This window comes from Sturnus vulgaris, chromosome 1 (genome assembly GCF_052056855.1).
Source record: "Sturnus vulgaris isolate bStuVul1 chromosome 1, bStuVul1.hap1, whole genome shotgun sequence".
Lineage (NCBI taxonomy): Eukaryota > Metazoa > Chordata > Aves > Passeriformes > Sturnidae > Sturnus > Sturnus vulgaris.
The window spans coordinates 41,929,254-41,948,727 of NC_142243.1; the positions used below are offsets into that span (position 1 = coordinate 41,929,254).

The 19,474-nt window shown below is 41.9% G+C and overlaps 1 protein-coding gene across 1 annotated transcript in view; it reads left to right on the top strand.

Moving 5' to 3' along the window:
- TGFBR2 (transforming growth factor beta receptor 2) overlaps nucleotides 1–19,474 on the top strand; it is a 60,370-nt gene that overhangs the window by 32,277 nt on the left and 8,619 nt on the right. Inside the window, exons 4-5 of the mRNA XM_014884055.2 lie at nucleotides 9,378–10,177; nucleotides 14,389–14,530. Coding sequence (XP_014739541.2) covers nucleotides 9,378–10,177; nucleotides 14,389–14,530 — 942 coding nt within the window. The remainder of the gene's footprint in view (nucleotides 1–9,377; nucleotides 10,178–14,388; nucleotides 14,531–19,474) is intronic.

The following is a 19,474-nucleotide window of genomic DNA, read 5'->3' on the forward strand; positions in this document are numbered from 1 at the left end:
GGCCTGGTCCTTCTGTCGTGGAAAAAATGAGCCCAGGACTAGACTATGAGGGTTTTTACTCCCTGATGTCTGGTTGTGTCTGGTGGATCTCCCGCATCATGCTTTACCATCTTCTACTTCAATCTACTGTGATGAATCAGGTCTGTCTGTAGTTGTTGGCACAGTTCCACTCCTGCCCTGATGTTTGGGCAGCTTTGTTCCTCAGCTTTCCCTTCACCACATCTCCCAGCCCTTAGCCAGGGCGAGCATCACAGGTGCCTAACAAAGCTGGGTTTTATTAGCAGTCCCAAGTTCTTTGCCTGAAGTCGAGCCTTATTTACCCTAAGGGACCAAGCAGGACTGTGCCCTTTCCAGCCCCACATCTGACCCGTTCTCCATGGACAGAGATGACCAGGTACTCATCGTAGACAAGAAAATGGTATTCCTGCATGTTAGTGCATGACCTACCTACCTGATGTGTCATGCAACTCCTTCCTCTTGTGCAGCTCATTTAGACATTCACAGTCAATCAGCAATATGCAAACCAGCAGTGGAGACTGCAAACAAGAAAACAAATAAATAAATACTTTAAATAAAAACTTTAAATACTGTTGTCAATATATGTGCCGTTGTTATCCTGGGCATCAAATTCAAATTCAGGCAACAGTGCAGAGAACTCCAAAGTTGGAACCAGGATTTCAACACAGCTCTGTTTGGTTTACAGTTGTTTCATTCTAATAACTTACATGGTGATGTTTTTTTATTGTCACCTGTCTCTTGCCATGCTATGCAAATCTCCATGCAGCTTGCAACCAAGTTGTCTGTGGGATTGTTCAGGTAGACTGTGTTTAGTGCTCACTTACTGCAAGATGAAGTCATTATTTTGGGCATTCCCACCACACCCAAATATAAGAGAAACCTCTAGCAGTAACTCTGAACCATCCAGAGAGGTGCCTTGAAATAGCATAACCTCAGTGATAGAGATGACTGACAGGTCAACAAGTGTTTATGAGAATAATGAAGCTAATTGAGGAAGCTTGTCAAGCGAGGGAGGGTGTTGTGCTGCTAAAAAACTTCACATTGATCATGGTTTAACAGAGATGGCCAGAGTATAAGAGACATGCCTATTTGATTAATCAGTTGTGGCTGAGTCATTTGCCTGAATGAATTACAGCCTGTGGATTTGCAGTCAAGTGCTGTGACTGCTCACTGTGTACAGTTGTTACCTGGGAGAGCTGGTGTTGCTCTGCTGCCTGAACCACCAGAAGCATGCCTGTGTGATGCCTTGTCCTGTGCCCAGACTGCAGGAGATATGGATAATGCTTCAAAGTGTCCTTAACTTTGTATCTCTCATTTGTCTCTAATATGTTGTCCCTGTCTTTTCCTTTCTTTCTCTCCTCTTCCTCTCCTTACTAGAGTCAAAGTTTTAGTGACTTTACTTGACTACATAGGAGGATCTCAGACTTAAGAACAGACTTAAGATCTGTGCACAAACAGTCACCAGTCCATAAATACTTACGTGATGAGTTGTCCGGTGCTCAAGGAACATCAGAAGGGAGATGATTTCAGCTGGACTGCTTCCAAGTGAATTTTAACAAAGGCTTTCATTAATCTCTTTTTCTGTTATACAACTAACATGTTCAGAAGGTAACTGTCTTCCAGCTGCCCCATAAAAGAGGTCAGTAACATTACATAACATTGCACAGAGCCTCTCACTGCTTGTATGTTGGCTTTGTTCTCTATGTTTCCTCTTAGGTATTTGCAGGCGCTAGAGTCCCACCCAGTGCCTGCAGCTGTGTGTAGCCAAAGGAGAGGCTGTCTAATGCTGAACATCTGATTCACTTAATGGCATAGAAAGGAAATAGAATGAAAAGAGGCTAAAGAAGCCAAAATTTTGTTTTGCTCTGTATTATTTATATTGTTTGCTTCTTAGGAAAATAATCATGCTCAGTTACAGATTTGTGTAAAAACAAACTAGGCAGTGCTCTTCCAGTCTGGTTGGCATATTTGTTACAATTTGCATCACTTGAGAGCTTAATAAGTGTGGGAATGTGGCCAACCTTTTATCAGGTTGTCATAGAAGAGACTTTAATAATTACAGACAGAAACAAACTGTAACTAACACTGGCAACATAATATTTTGGGAAAGGTTGGAGAGGTGAAACTCAGGCTGAGAATAAAAATAGTGGTTAATGTGTGGCATCTGTTGAAACATATTGAAACTGGAGAGATTGATTTGTTCCAGAAATCCACCAGCAAACAGCAGCAGACACCCAAGCTCTATGAATGAGCCATGTATCACAGAAAACTCAGTCACATCATGTAAAGTTAAAATATGTTGGCTTTCATATTGCTGAGTAGGAAAGCTCAGCTACAAAAGTCAAAGTGTGTGAGAGATGCTATGTACACACAGTGAAGGGACCTATTAGAATGGGAGAGATAAGAAGGGAATGCATTAGGGGGGTGGAAGATTTTAAGCAAATGGATGCTGTGCCAGCAAATCGAGGAATTACGCTTTCTAGCCAGCACTGAGGGAATAAAAGCAGCAACAAATTCTTTGTTCTGTCTTAGAGCTTAAGAGTTTCTTAGACCTCCTGGGTGCTGAATAGCATACTTGGCAATCAGTTGAAAAATGAAATTCTGCTTACAATAGATGAAATATCCATTAGGTCATTGCTGCCCAGCCTTTTTGCTGAAGTAAGCCACCCAGAGGCAATCAAGTTGCCTGCCTCCCACCCCTGTGACTAAGATGCAGCCATTCCCATCAGGTGACAGATGCATATGCATGACTCTTCCAACATGTAACACATGTAACTATATCATGTAACTGGGGATTTTTCCCTGAGCATTACACAGAATTCTTGAGTCCTGATCCCCTAGGTAGTTGTTTGCCAAGGCTGAAGCTGCAGGTCCGCAGGGCAGAGCAGCAATAGATGTGCCACTGGTCTTCAAAATAGCTCATACTTGCTATCTTCCAGGAAAAGGGAAGAGTGCTGGCACTGGGCACTGACATGCTTTAAGTGCTCTGAGAGCTGGGTCTGGTTTGCCAGCCATTTGTTGACTGCAGAGCAACATTTAGGCAGCCAAATACCCAAAAGAACAGGTGAATGAGTTCCCATACCTTTAAGTAGACCCTTAGGGCACAAAGTGCTGGAACCTGCACTTGGGTCACAGCAACCCCATGCAATGCTGCAGGCTGGAGGAAGAGTGGCAGGAAAGCTGCCTGGAGGAAAAGGACCTGGAAGCGCTGGTCAACAGTGGCTGAACATGAGCCAGCAGTGAGAGCATGTGGCCAAGAGGGCCCATGGCATCCTAGCCTGATTCAGAAAGAGTGGAGTCAGCACAACCAGTGCAGTGATTATCCCCCTGAACTCAGCTCTGGTGAGGGCACGTCAAATCCTATGGGCCCCTCACTACAAGAAGGACATTGAGGTGCTGGAGTGTGCCCAGACAAGGGCAGCAAGGCTGGGGAAGGATCTGGAGCATGAGTCCTGGGAAGAGTGTCTGAAGGAGTTGGAGATGTCTAGCCAAGAGAAAATGAGGAACCTTTTTTTTGCTTTCTACTACTATCTGAAAGGAAGTTGCAACAAGGTGAGAATCAACCTCTTCCCCCAAGTAAGAAGCAATGGAGCAAGAGGAATTGGCCTCGAGTTGTACAAGGGAGGTTTAGATTGGATAGCTGGGAAAATTTCTTTACCAAAAGGGTTGTTAAGCACTGGAACAAGTTCCCTAAGGAAGTGGTTAAATGACCATCCCAGGAGGTACTTAAATGACCTGTAGATGTGGCACTTAGAGACATGGCTTAGTGGTGGACTTGGCAGTGCTGAGTTTACTTTTGGACTTGATGATCTCAGAGGTCTTTTCCAACCTAAATAATTCCATGATTCTATAGCAGACCAGGCTGACCTGCCAACTACCGGAGGTGGTGCCTCTCCAGGAGAGAGATACTCTTTTGGATACCATGGTAATATCCTTTTCAGACTAAAAGATGAAGACATACAGCTCAGGCACAACTTACTGGCCTTGACAGACTTGGTTTACCTAGTCCAAAAAAAGCTCCTGTCAAATACAGGAACTTGTTGAAGGAATTCAACTTTCAGGAAAGTCTGCAAGAAATGCCAGGGTTTATTTTCCACTGGATAGTAAGATAGAGCCCACTCTGGTTTTAAGATCTAGTAATCTCTTTCTTCTGCCATGAGCTGGTTCAGCATAGAGCTGAGGAAGGGGTGGAATTGATTTCCTGCACAACAAAACTATAAATTGAAAAAAAATTCATCTTCAGCAAGTACGAAAAATTAAAATGTTTTCAAATAAGCTATCATGATTTAAAAATGCAGGTTAATTTGAGGTGCAGCATTTGAATTTGATTATTACCAAGTATTTTGTGTTAGGATCAACCGTTTTCCTAAGGAAACACCCTCCACCCTGAGTAAAAAAAGCTCCCCATCCCCCATCTGCAACCCCCCCCAGAACAATGCCTGTAAAACTAACAGAAGTTTTTAAAAGTTGTATCAACTTCCAGACCACTTTTGTCCTCAAGATAGGGGTTTCAGGGAAAAGCACAGGAGAGTCAGGAGCAGAGTTCCTGTTTTGAAAAATCAGTATTTCCCACCAAAAAATGTTCTGCTGAAGATATCCAGGCCATTTTAATTCTAAAAAGGCCAGAATCAGGAAGGTACATGAGACACTGAGCTACAGAATTTCATTTCCACTTTAGGATTTTTCAGTAGAGATAAACGAAATTACTCCAAACAGCTGCTCAGAGTAAATTTAATTTCACTGAAAGTGCAGCATTTTATGGAGCTAGTTTTCATCCAGAAAATACTAAAGAGATGGGCAGGCTTTTCCATATTTTGTTGCCTTGTGCCTTGCTGAGAAATCACTACATATGCAAGGTTCAAACTCCCATTTTGTGAAAAGCTTTCACTTGATTCAAACAGAGCAGGTCTTGAGCTTGAAGCTCCTGTACCCCACCCATACCAGTCTACTCACTGCTGGAGATTCAGCGCTCACATACATCTCTTGCCAAATTGCAACATTTGAACAGAAATTCTGTTCAAGCAAAAGCATGCAAAAAGTGTTAGTTTTCATTCCAGTGTGGAATTCAAATCAAACTTTGAAACCTCAGAATTTCTACAAAATGGAGTTTTCCTCCAGTCAGCTCAAAGGACTGCTTTGTGTCTTGGGATCTTGCAAAATAACTGGATCACAGTTCTGTGTCTGGGACCATGTTCTGTGGCTTTGTGTTTCTGGGAATTTTTAATACACTGCACAAGCTTGCAATACATCAGTGACGATACATTTAACTTGAATTCTGCTAATATCAAATATATTCTTTTTCTGCTGTGTGGCTTTGACTAGCAGTTGAATAGGCAGCAGCTTTAGAGCTCACAGGAGCAGCAGACAGCGAGGAAGTAGTTCTGTCAGTACTGGCTGGGCATTCTGCTGCCCTGCCATTCAAGTGTGTGTCCTCATTTCATTGCCATTGTTTCACTTATTCCTTCCAAAGTTCAGTGACACTGAAGTTGTATCAAAGGAATGAAAACCAACCTAAAGAATTTGCAAGCTCTTGTGCTTTGAAGTTCCCTGACTGAACGGGGAGCTGTATAGTGTTTCCATTTTACTTGGCACCTGAGCCCTATTCCCTCAAGGCTTAGGTAGTGTTAAGGGTTATGCAGATGGTTTGTGCTTAGTTTAAACCGAATACAGGAAGCTTTATTTTAGCTCAACTTCTCCATTGTTATGCTATATTAATAGGCTCTTTTGAAGCTTAAGAAAGGACTGATCCACCCAAATAATAGTTCTGGGTGGGGAAAGTTATTTAGAAGCACGTTTGCAAAACATGAAAGGCTGTTTCATTTAACCATTTCCTTGCCTGCCTGTGCAGGCAGGTTTTGCTCATTCCAGTGCTCAGAAAGAGGAAGCTGCACTCCATTTTTAAAATTATGAGGTTTCAGTCATAATAGGCATTTATTTATAAGTGAACATATTTATTCTTAGATTCCTGTAGTCGAGCCATAAAATGTTGGCTAGCCACTATACAAATATACAGCTATGCTCTGAATTTTGGTCCAGTCCTGATTTGGCAGAGAAGTGCCCCATCCTTAGTTTGTGCTGCAATGGCTGATTGATTCTGCTCATATCATCAGGCAAAATCAAAGGCAGTTCCAGAAATGTCTCGCTCAGGGCACACCTCAGTGTCACCAGCTCTTTGCTCTTGCAATTTCCCCTTTAATTCTTCTGTCAGGCAGCTTGGTCCCCTCCTAAGCTTAGAATTCAGCCTTGTCAGTCCTGACATTCAGCTCTCCCTGATATGTGCTCATTCTTGCATTTCCCAAACGTTGAGTGGGATTTGCCTAGTTGTCTTAAATACTGAAAATTAGCACAGCCTTTGTCCCTGCTGCTTTAAGTGGGGTTATGCAGCTGTATGCTTTTCACCCCCTGCTTCTCTGCTTCCTCCAAGCCACGGTGCCAAAGTGGATGTGTCACTTTGCAGCAGGGCTGCAGGATGATACAGTGCTCAGGGGGAAGTGGCCAAACCGCTCAGCTTCTGCTTTGATTAAATTTTTTTACATTCTTTTTCAAGTAACATTTGCAATATCGACAGTTTTTCCCTTCTACCCAGAAATCCCCCTGCACCACAAGCAGAGCTTTCTCTTGTGCAAAAAGAGGAAGAGCTGAAGGAGCTGTGAACTCTGCTGGAGAGTTCTCAGCTGTAGAGCAAAATAATACAGCTTGCTTTAGGACTGTAGGATCATTGTAGGAATGATTGGAGAGCCTCACACAGGTAGCCATAACAGTAAAGGAGCAGGAACTTTGGGTGCGTTTCTCCTCAATTAGAGCTGAACATGCACCCAGCTACCTCCAACTGCTCAGAGGGAGCAATTTGAAAGATAACTAATACATCTTAGGGCTTTGTCACTCATTTTGAAACATATTTGTCTTTCAAATATCTGGTCTACAAACTGCAGCTCTGTGGCAAAGAAAAAGGACTGTAAAGGCCATAAAGAAACATTTTCATCTTTGTGAAAGAGTGTACCCTATGATATAGATGACTTATTATTCATTTCCAAGAGCAGAGTCCAGACTTAAGCATGCTTTTTCTGTGATCAAGAAAAAAACAGAAACAAACCAAAACCAGCAAAGCAGAACCCCAAATGTTCAATAGAATTACTTTCTCTGGTGGTTACAGTTCATACTTGTGTCACGTAGTAGTGACACAAGTCACCTGCTTGCAGCCAGAACTCCAAAACAGCCATCCCACAATGTAATCAGTTCTCCTCCACCAGGGTGTTTCCCAAGTTCTTAATAAAGCAGATTTTCTAGAAACAAAGAATGCACAAGGGAATAAGCAATGCAAATCTATTTACTGACAGTGACATTTGAATTTCTAAATATATTCCTTCCGTAAGAGCCATACAAACACAGTGGTTTTTTCTCCTCTTCAATGTTTAAAAGCAGAAGAGTTGCCTTTAATCTGTGATGTACTTTTAGGTACTGTTCTCATTTTAAAGTTAATGATTTTAAAATTTACTAACATTTTGTTGTCAAGAGAAACTACTGGAGAATAAGAATTTGTTGTTTGCATAGGTCTGGAAGGATGGATTGCCTTAAGTTCTTTTGCATAATGGAAGGAAATACATTCTTTGTAGGTATTGCTAGTGCATGTCATTGACCTGTGCTAGGCTGGGAATGACAGTGCTAGAAAGGCACTTCCTCTTCCTTGAAACTCTGTAAGAGAGGCTAGGATTTATTTACTCACTTGCATCTGGTTCATGAACCTTTCGAACAGAGGAAGCACATTCTGGTTCAGGATTCAAATAAATTCTTCTTCCAAATAAAAAGAATATACTTTTCAGATGTGCTATCACCTGCCTTTGAATAGCTGATGGCTCCTGCTAATTGCCAACTGAGCTTAGAATGGAAAAGTGATTGCAAGTGAAATTGGAGGGTCAAAGATGCTGTTTGTGTTCTAATTGTAAACTTTTTACCCTCATCCGTTTTAGCATTGCTCACTTTTGTTTTGAAAGGCACAGAGTAGGGGAAACAGAGGCTTGTGGCTAATGTACTTGGTAACAGCTTCCCTTCAGAGCTTATTAAACTTTGCCTATTCATATCGACTTATGTGGCCTGATGCACAGAGACCGAGTCAATGACATGGCAGTCAGCATCTGCCAGAGCATCATGCTGCCACCACAGGCCACTTGCTTAACTGTAGTTGCAGCTTCATTTGTTCTAGTCCATTCAGGTTAGGCTCCCAGGATTTCTACCACACAATCCCTTCCCTCATGCAAAGATGATACAGTACATTTTATCTGACTTGAAGGAAGAAGGAGACTGAGAGTAAATTTCTGTATGTCCAATCAAATCAGATTGAGATATAAACTCTGACCCTTCTTTAATCTCTTCTTGGAGCAAAACCGTTCCCTTTTAAACTGGTTATCTTCCCTAAGAAATACTGAACTAGGAGGTAGTTTTTAAAGGTGACAGGGCAGCTCTCACCTCTAGGATTATAATCTGTACTCTTCCCAGAGCACATCCCTATCTAGAATAGGTCCCTTATTCATATACATTCTTATATGTTCCACCTAAGAATATGTTGCACTGCACTAGGTATGGAGTTTGAAGTGAACCTCTTTTCAGCAGAAAAGCAGTGTACAGCCAGCAAGGAACTCACAGGGGAAGTTTTCTGATACATAAATCCATGAAGTACCTGGAGGGTGGTGGTGGTGACCACTCTGAGTCTTTTTACATGCAGACGTTTGAATTTGTTCTAGCAGCGCTCACATACATCAATGCATGAGAAGGAGCTCTCTTTTTGGGGTCTGTATGCAAGCATATATATTTGTGCCTAAATATTTTCATACAGTGTGTGAACAGACTACCTGAGGATGGTTTTGCAGGGATCCTACTAAAATATACTGCATCTAGAGTAATAACTGGGCAAGTGGGAGTTTACAGGCTTCATTGTCTGTTTATTTATAGAAAAATTAATGTGTTCTAGTAATTAGTGGTTAAAGGAGCAGTTCTGTCAAGAATGCATTGACAGAGTAAGTACAGGAGACTTTGCTATTGTGTTCAGGAAAGTGAAGGTTTCATCCATTATGTATTAAAAGCCCGAGAGAAGAACAAAGTTACTAAATTAGTTACTAAATTAGGTTCTTATTTGTTCAGTTCTGGCTTTTTATAAAGTAAGCAGACAGGGAGGTCCTGGTAAGCAGAGGCCTACGTACAAAACAACATTTTGAAGCAAGAAAGCAAAGACAATTTTTATTATTTGCTGTTAGTGGAGAAGATAATGTATTGCATTTTGGATAAAAATTATAATTATTGACAGCTTTCTGTACATATCAAACTGTGATATAACTTCATGAATGCTTTCCTTCTGTTCTTTACAGATGACCCTCATAAGCCAGAGGAGAAAGATGAAATTTCCAAAGTCACAATCATAAGTCTTGTCCCATTACTGGTGATTTCTGTTGCTGTGATTATTATCTTTTATGCCTACCGCACTCATAAGAAGAGGAAACTCAACAAGGCATGGGAGAAGAATGTTAAACCCAAGAAGCATAAGGACTGCAGTGATGTCTGTGCCATTATGTTAGATGATGACCGCTCAGACATCAGCTCCACGTGTGCCAACAACATCAACCACAACACAGAGCTGCTGCCCATTGAGTTGGACGTTGTTGTTGGCAAAGGAAGGTTTGCTGAAGTGTATAAAGCCAAATTGAAGCAAAACACATCAGAACAGTATGAAACTGTGGCAGTCAAGATTTTCTCCTATGAAGAATATGCTTCCTGGAAAACTGAGAAAGACATTTTTTCAGATGTAAACCTCAAGCACGAAAACATTCTCCAATTCTTGACAGCAGAGGAGCGTAAGACAGATCTTGGCAAACAGTATTGGTTGATCACTGCCTTCCATGCTAAAGGAAACTTGCAGGAATATCTCACACGGCACATTATCAGCTGGGAGGACCTCTGGAAACTTGGTGGGTCCTTGGCCCGAGGAATTGCCCATCTACACAGTGATCACACACCCTGTGGTCGTCCCAAAACACCGATTGTACACAGAGACCTAAAGAGTTCCAATATCCTAGTGAAAAATGATTTAACCTGCTGTCTCTGTGACTTTGGGTTATCCCTGAGGCTGGACCCTTCCCTGTCTGTGGATGACTTGGCTAACAGTGGGCAGGTAAGTTGGAAGGTTGAAGGTGGGGGGATGGGGGTAATGTACCGGTTGGTCTGTCCATTCCTGGGCTGAAAAGATGAAAAACCTCAAGCTTCTATGGCAGCTTTGACTTAAAATAATTTAAAATTAATGTGAATGTGTTTATACACAATAGGCTCTAAACATTAAAGCAACAATGAGAGAAGTGCAATGTAGGTTTTGTTATGATTGGAGATCTGCATGTGTGTGATGCAACCATCCTCTCACTTATATTAATCATATTTGAGCTTGTCAGAAACTGTTCATGGTGCTGCTGCAATGCACACACACACACACACACACACACAGACAAATACAATAAGGATCTGATTCACGTTGTGAGGTTTTGACACAGTTTTCATACCTGATGGCATTACACTTCTGCATGACTTGACCCAATCCTGGTCCACCCCAGCATATGTGAAGTCAGTCTTGTATCCTCAAAAGCTGTAAGCACAAGACTACTGATAGATAATAATTTTAAAATTCAAAAAAAGGAGACCTCTTTAATGAATGGCACATTCTCCACATGCAAGCAAATACAAGGATGTCAAATAAAAATAATTGCTCTGTTGTGTTTTTTCAGCTAAGTAGCATGGATAATACTCATCTACTTGACAGGGATGCTAGGGGATGTTTATGAATGTGTTGAAGACTACATATATCTCTAAATATTGTCCCTTTTAATAAAAACTCACATAGTATAAATTCAGACAATTTGTTAACTTAATTCCTAATAGTTTAATTAAACATATATTTATATGTGTATTTTTATATTTATATTTTTATGCCTAGGTCACTCAAAGCCTGTCCATTTAAACTGACTTTTACCGCACACAGAACTGATATTTTAGCTTAGAACATTTTCAGGGACAGATCTTCGGTCTGTAGTGCTCTGTTGAGTTCACAGGAACTTTACTGTTGTTTTATCAAATGAAGATTTGCCTTTGAAAGCCTCCTTATTGAAAAGCAACTGTCCTGATCTCATTTTTAGAAGATCTATTATCCAGAGCCAGGAGTGAATGTTTATCAGTGGAGCCATATTTTACCTACTACAAATACCACTCTGTTACATATGATTTCTCTCCAGCATGCCAGATCTTTTTAGAGTTCTATGAAGTCATACCAGATTGTCAGGCATAAGCCTGGTCTCATTTGAAGCAAGACAAGGACTCTGAAATTCATCACCCACAGACACTTTGCTTAAAGCAGACCATTATTGCGAGTTGGTTTCTCTGACATTGCTCAGAGTCATTTGGAAGTTGGAGGATAGTATTGATACTGTGACTTCCACAGTCCACACCAGCACTGATGGCAAAGTACAGAGGCTGCCCAGATCAAGTTATGGCTTTGGAGTTGATGTCCTTGGGCACTGGTGTTGAGGCTGACTGTTTTATTTTGTTTAGCTTCAGTGAATCTGTTTGGGGGTGTCCCAGCTGGTGTCATTCTTCTCTGTGACAAGGAGTATGAGCCAATTGACTTGACTCCACTTCAACCTCTGCCTTGTTCTTCTTGGGCACACAAGAGCAAGCCACTTTAATTCTCCAACATACCATCTTCAGTGCATAGCTTTTATTAAAGAAGTCTTACACCAAGATTTGCCTTATGCATAATTTCTAAAATTTACCCTTTGACTCAAAACCTCGTCACCAGGATATTAAATTTTATGACATATATATTGGATCTGATCCAATTTTTAATTCAAGAAAACCTCAAGCTTTCTGTGACATAAATAAGAGTGTAAGTATTTAACTGTTTTTCTGGTCATCCCTAGACACTAATATTGAAGGCAAGTTGTTGGAATTACAAAGCCATTTTCTTTCCAATCTACCCAACTACCTTCCATATCATATCAATGGCAGACAGAACCATTATTGACTACAATACCAGGCTGGAAACCACCTTTTTTCCCCGTTAGAACCTTTGCAGTCTTTTGAGTTTGGTCATCCATGATGGTTAATATTTGCAGACATTATTTAATGTGACTGTATAACTCTGGACCTTCTTCCCACTCTGTTCAGGGGACTGCTAGGTGCCTGCAAGGCCAGCAGATCTGTACCTCACTCAGCAGCATCAGCACCCTTGTAATAGAGGGTTTACCATATCAGATAAAGAGAAATATCTACTGCCTCTGTGACTGATACACCTCAGGGCATGAAACATCTCTCAACAGCTTGAAAGAAATGTAAGATCTCCAGTAAAAAAAAATGCAAATGTCACAAAAAATGATAATGCAGTGCAGGAAGAGAGATGGTCCCTCGCTAGAGTTTTAGAAAATCAAGAACTGAAAGCAGACTGGTATTTACAAAGAAAAAGCATATCCAGAGCCTAGAGGGGCAACTAGCTTGGAATTGCCAGAGTTTAAGTCCTAAAAATGCCTTTGAGACTCAGGAGTCACTTGTTTTCAAGATACAGAAAAAGTGTCTTTGACTGAAAGACCTAATAATCTAAATGTAGATAAAAGAACATAAGCAGAATGGAATACATTATAAATTCTAAGCAGGATGGGTATAAGATCGGATTGATAGCATTCTTCAAGTCCATTTTTCTCTACACTTTCTTCTGTGCATTTTAGTTATAGGGCTTCATCCTTCATTGTCCTGCAAAAGTGCAGAATCATTTTCATTGCTGTGAAGAGCATGTGAAATGCCAGACCAGAACAGAACTTTGTGAGGGATCTGTGTCTAGGCATCATTAACTCTTATTAAAATCAGCAAGGTTTGTGGGTAGGCCGTATGTACAGGTAACCTTCTTAAGCTTTGGATGGGGATCTGCTTGGAGAAGGTGCTAGGGAGTTAATGGTGGGTAGCAACAACCTCTGCTTCAGCCTTTCCATATGCATGTTTTACATATGGAAGGGAGTTGGTGCTCGCCTCAGTGATGCTGGGATGTGACTGTCCCTTGTACCTCTTCAGTGTATAGCTGCTGCTCACATGCTTGGCCTTAAATTAATCAGTGTCAATGTAGCAGAGAACTTAACCTTGAGACTGCTCACACTGAATTTTTTTCCTGCCCTCTTTTTATAAAGGCTTTGATCCTACAACCATTCGGATATTTTTGACACAGAGATTTTTTGTTGTTGCAAGGTCCTGTGACAAAGCTGTGTTCTTGATCTTTCCTTCTTCTTATGATACTTTCCACTTTTTGTGGAACATCTTCCCATTTGCCCTGAGCCTGAGGTCATAAGACATGTTTACAGAAGCTTATAAAATGGGTGTCATAGGGCTCTCTCAAGACATTACGTTTACTCTGTGGATGTCTGCAGTTGCAGACCCAGTAACTGAAATGATCTTTCACAGCCCTGCTTGCCTCTGGGCTCTGGAGTGATTGCTGTAGTGTAAACAGCTCGTTTAAATCATATGTCCTACTGCATCACCCACTTGTGTTTGTTCATCTCTGCCATTAACTAGTGTCCAACTTGAAGCTGTCTTTGCCTGATGAGAGACTTCTGTTTGCAGTTTTTCAAGGGGAGTATGTTATTTATATCCTGTGAAGAGTTTGTCATTTGAGAGCAACTGTTGAGTGATCCAAGAATTCTTCCTTAAATCCTTTCTTGTGATAAAAGCAGACTTTTAAACTTCACCTTGTGTAACGCAAAATCATATCTAGATCTCAGCAAAGCTGCTAAAGTCATTGCTGAAAATTGCTCAGTATGAATAAAGTTTATGAGAAACATTTTTCAAGGGGCAGATTTTTGGTTTCGATTCAAATGTGTGGTGCTGCATTCAGTATTTTTGTGTTTGCTTTCTTCTCCCAGGCCTTCATTTACTCTCCTTTAAATCCTACCATGGAAAGAAACAGCTAACACTTTAATATGCTGTGCAATAAAATACAATGTGTTTCTTGCTCATCTGAAAGACACTTGGTTAGCAGCAATTGCTTCAGGCTCAAAGGCCAGAGTTTATCTGTGAATAGCCAAAGAGTGAGGAAACTTGTCAGTGTCAAAATTATTTGCTTAAGGAACTAAAAAGGACTATTTTTTTCCTTACCAAGAGAGGTGCAAGTAAGTTGGTAGTCAGGACAATGCCAGATTCCCCTGGCAGCAGGAAATACGAGCAGTGCCAAGTATAGCCTGAATTTCTGGATACATGTCAAATGGCACTGTTTCTGTGAAAGCTGAAGTTAAATCACAGTGGAATCCAAAACATGAATTGCAATTTCAGCTTGTGAGCTCTCTCCAATCTCTTCTCCTGTAGGTTGGCACAGCAAGGTATATGGCCCCTGAGGTTTTGGAGTCCAGGATGAACCTGGAGAACATGGAGTCCTTCAAACAAACAGATGTGTACTCCATGGCTTTGGTCCTCTGGGAAATGACATCTCGCTGTAATGCTGTTGGAGGTAAGTGCCATCTGTTTTCTTGTCTCTAAAAGTATGTTGAGACAGACATGCTCTCATGGTTGTCTGGGGAGAGGGTGATTCTCTTTAACTATCACCAGGTTTTCTAGTGTATCTCGATGCTGTAAATTAACAGTCCTTCAGTAGTGTGAGATGCACATGGTCATGAGCAGGCTTGAGCACCAAGCAAATGAGCACACGAGTAAATTGATCCTCAGTTGATGTAAGGATAAATTTGCTGCTAGGTAGGTCACTTCTAAAGATTATTAAAGTGTGGTTTCCCTATGACATCTTGGGTAGCCATGGATTGACTCAGTCTGGTTGATCTCACTCAAAATAACTGGAAACATAAATTTGAAATATTAAACCAAAGAAGTGATAACTGCTTCCCATTTACTTTCATGGAATGCTAATTCTCAATCCTAATAAGGGTCACTTAAGTGTCACATTTACTAATTGATAATTTCAGTAAGAGGCATCATAGTGGTATGGAAAATTTCCTGTTTTCCCAAAATCACCAGCTGCTGCACATCATGCTTTGTGATTTTGCAAGAGATCATCCATATGAGAAATCAAGGGGTGTTTGCTGTATAAAGTGTAGTAACAAAATAGAAATTATTGGAACTGACTATCAGAACAGGCCCAGGAAAACCTGCTATGCTTGTTCATATTCAGAGTTTCTTCTGAAACAAAAATCTCCATTTCTGCTTTGCCTAAAGTTGACTTGGATTTCCCAGTGTGCAACAGTAGTATGTGCCAGAAATCAGAAAAGTTGCTGTTGAGACATCTACAATATATATTGCCGTGTTTGAAATGTTTCACCTTACTTCAGGAACTAAAATAAGACCAAGTTGCATGTAAAATTCTTCAGCCTTCTGGAATCTTCTAAGAATCATTCTAAAAATATTGCTGCACAGTTCAGGGCTCACACAGGCAGTCTAAGGAGTGAGACTGTAAAAGGTAACACTAATGTGGATATTATAGTAGATATGCAACTATGATTTGATTTGTTATCCTTCTTCCAAAACCACAGAGGTTCCCTTTTCATCGGAATTGGCCCGGTTCCACCTTGAAGGGCTGCCATAGATGCAGAGACAGGACAGTCTTGCTGGCTAGAGCACTGTGCTATGAGGAACACAGTGTACAGGAGGGAAACCAATGTCCCAGGGGAAGATGTGCATAGCTGCTCCTTGTTTCTCTACCAGCATCTGTGGGATGCCACAAGGGAGGTTACTGAAGCCGCTATGCACAGTGACTGTGTGGCTGCACCACAGTGTCCATGTGCAGGAGGGAGGAACTGCCTCCATCTCAGCCTCCTGCTCTGTCTGACCAGCATTTGGTCTTGCTGGGTGGGCTGTACTGTGGGCAACAGACTTGCCCCTGTTTGCACCCTGCCAGGAAAGCTACAAAGCGAGTATATGTGCTGAACGTGCTAGCATAAAAGCATGAAAGGAACACCAAATTCTTTCCTAGTCAAACATTTAAGGGTAAAACATTTAGTGCTTCAGGAACTGAACCTCAGTCTGACATATTCCAAGGCAAACCTATCCATACTTAATGGATCATGGTCATGCCTGTTTCTAAGTGCATTGGCACAACCTCAGCCTTTCATTAGCACTTTTGTAAATGTGGCAGGGGAGATTTAAAACCTGAAAAAAAAGGAACTGTGGCCTGTCTCATGATCTGTCTCTGTTTCTTGCACTTAGGAACTCACCTGATTAGTATACATATGAGCTGTTCACTGTGGAGTCTTTTATCTTTGATGATGCCTGGGTCCCTCCTTGTTCAGATTTGCTGAGTAGGGCAAAATTAAGATTGTAGCAAAAGCAAATCTTATTGCTGCTGTTCTCAGAAGGCAACTGCTAAAAGAGGATATAAAGGGAGTTTCATAAGGAAGGAAAATCACCAGCATGTTCAGATAGAAGAGATTGACCCTTTATTACCTTGAGAAGAGCTGAAGTCATATCAGTAGAGGGAAATATTTCTCTGGCCCAGCATCCCCTTTCAAGTGATGCTTAACCCTCACCCGCATCCTGATTTTCCCAATTCATTTCATCCCTCAGTCATTCTCATCTCCAGAAACATATTTTTTGAATTTTATTTCCCTATTTTAGTCACCTTTCTTGAGGTGAATTCCCCAGTAAAACCCCAGGAGCACTAGGGCAGATCTGTAGGGGTTGGAACTTGCACTTAGCATGTTTGGTTAAAGCAGTTAAACACAACTCCCAGGATGCAGATCCCTTAACTTGTTATTGGTACTGTGCTGCAACAGCATTGCACCATTACTCTCATTTCCTTCTCAGATTTTCCCCTAGTTCGTGCAGTCTGGTTATCTTTGCAGCCAGCTGGTGAAATACCCTTACAGTGATTCATGACTGCAGCTCCCCCTCTGCTTTCTTTCTCCATCTGTCACTTGTGAGACTCCCTCCTCTCCTCACAGCCTTCCTGAGGAGCTGCCTCTGCTCACGAAAACCCCTCTTTTGCTCCTAGACTGTTTGGCAATGAGAGAAATGTTTTTGCATGTAAGGCAGAGTAGGCTGACCTGATTGCAGACAGCCTTTTCAAAGGAGCCCACAAGATCGAGGCTCTGTCTTTGCAGGGCAGGCTTGGCTGTGGTGTCAGCTCGGGGCAGTTTTGAGGACAAGAGTGGGAGTCTTAGCTGAGGCAACAGCATTAACAACTTTATTTAGGGAGGGAAGCATGCAAGGAAGGGGGGGCTAATTCCCATTCACCCGTGTAGAGGTACAGGGACTTATTTCTTTTTCAAAGGGAGCTCTCGGGATTCATTTGTCAGCGTGCAGGTGTTTGGTGAGCGTGGGAGGTGATGCAGGCGGGTCCTTTCACTATAGACGCTTTGTCAAACACAGCCTCCGTGCTATGCCAGGCCTCTTCAGGCCTCAGCAGACATTTAAACAAAAATACCCAGCAGCACAACCCGTACTGGGAAGCTGCTGTAGTAAATAAGCAGGTGGGGATCGGCTTTTGAGAAAGGCCACGCTGTTCGTTGTTACTTTGTTGTGCTAAATATGGAGAAGCAGAAATGGGGCACAAGGGAAAGGGAGACAGAGGCAAAGATCGAGGTTGACTGATTTTTCACCAGAGTATAATTTAAGAGGCATATTTAGAAACTCAGCAATACTACTTTGGGGAGAACTTCAACTGTTCCACACTGCTGTTAACTTGGTATTTCATTCAGCACAACAGCTGTGCACCAGATGCTGCACATTGCAAGAAATATAATTTTCATCTCAACCACTTGCTTTCAGAGTGACACAGCTTTGGTGACTGAGACAAGTGTAATTTCTCTGACAGCCTCCTAGAAAGAAAAGAAAACCATCTGGTTTGAATCGCAATTGCTATGGGTGAGGGACTATTGGGGGCAGCAGGGGAGAAGGAGAGGAAAGGGAACTTCTGGATAAACGGGTTTGGGGAAGAGGGAGAAGAGAAACCCCTCAGAAAATGGCAATGTTGCTTGAGCAGTTCTGTACTTCCTGGAGTGGTGGCTGACTTGAGTATAGTAGCAGGGCTTTGTTTAAAATGGCAGCCTTGCTTTACCAGAGCTGTGTTTCATGTGAATAAAATCAGGATTCATCTTATGCTTACTTGGAAAGAGTCACAAGAGCCACAGTTTGGCAACTAAACATTTGTGCATCCTGTACCTCATGAAATGCTCAGCTTTCATCACACTGACGTGGAGCAATGACGTTTCTGGCAGCAGGGAGCAAAATTAGATGGTCTGTACAGCAGGGCTGTGCCTGTGCAGTGGGCCCTGAGGTGGCTGCAGCTGGGGGCTGATCTAAATTTCTCCTTGTGTGAAGCAGAGCCCAATTAGGGCATGTCTGCACTGCACTGGCTTGTCGTGGCATACAGCCCTGGCTGCTGGATCCCCACAGTGCAGCATCACCCCATTACAGGTACCCATGTCCTGGAAATTCTCCAAGTGTCACCGCAGGGCTACATGTAAGGTAGCAAGTGCTGTGCTTCAGCATGCCCATGTGGCAGTGGATAAGGTCACTGCACCACAGCCTGTGTTGAGCACTGATATGCTCTGTGTTTGCTACTTTCCCAGCTCAGGATTCACTGTGTGTTGACTGAGCAGCCCCTAAGCCTACACTGATGGCAGGGCTTGTGCACTCCCAAACCTTTAGAAGGGTGACTGTGTCAGCATCTTAACTTGGCCATGAAACAGCTTTTGGACCTCTGCTTTGGGCATTATTTTCCCTTTGTGCAACTAGTACAAGTTAGCAGATTCCCTACCCAAATTCCTCTAGTATGAAGAAAGACACTATCTGAAGGACTCTACCTGTGTTTGCATGAGCTGTCACAGTAGCTCCACCATCGACTGATTTATCCCTTCTTCCCCCTGATAAGCTCTAAATAAAGGGGTGTTTCAAAGGGACCTAGAAGTTCCCAAACGCAAGATCACTGTTGTGGACTGTGCCTCACAGTTGACATATGCTGGCCTTTCACCTCACTCCTGCTTTGATTCTGCAAATAAAATTTCATCATCCAGCATGAGAAGTTGTCCCACAGAAATCAGTAAGGCAGATCACATAAGAGAGTATCAACAAGGTTTGTGGATATGCTTTTCTGACCCAAAGAAATGTTCAGTGCAAAAAACTTACAGTAGAAAAAGACCACAAATTTTCCAAGCTTTCATCACACACAACAGATAGATTTTCAGTAATGTCTCTTGTTTGGGGCTAAAAATCCAATCTCAGCCTTTCTGAAAATTAGTTAGGCCAATGTCAAAAGAGGTACAGCAGTTAGTAGTGCAAGTCAGGTCTCAACCATAAACATTAAATGCTAGAGGTTAAAGCTGAAGGAAGTCTGCCATTTCTGAATGCTAAAGGTTCTGTAGTTCATGGTTCCTGACGTATTTATGGTACTTCATCAGTTGTCATTTTTAGTGCCCAACCAGTCTAAAACCAATGAAAAGACACATAG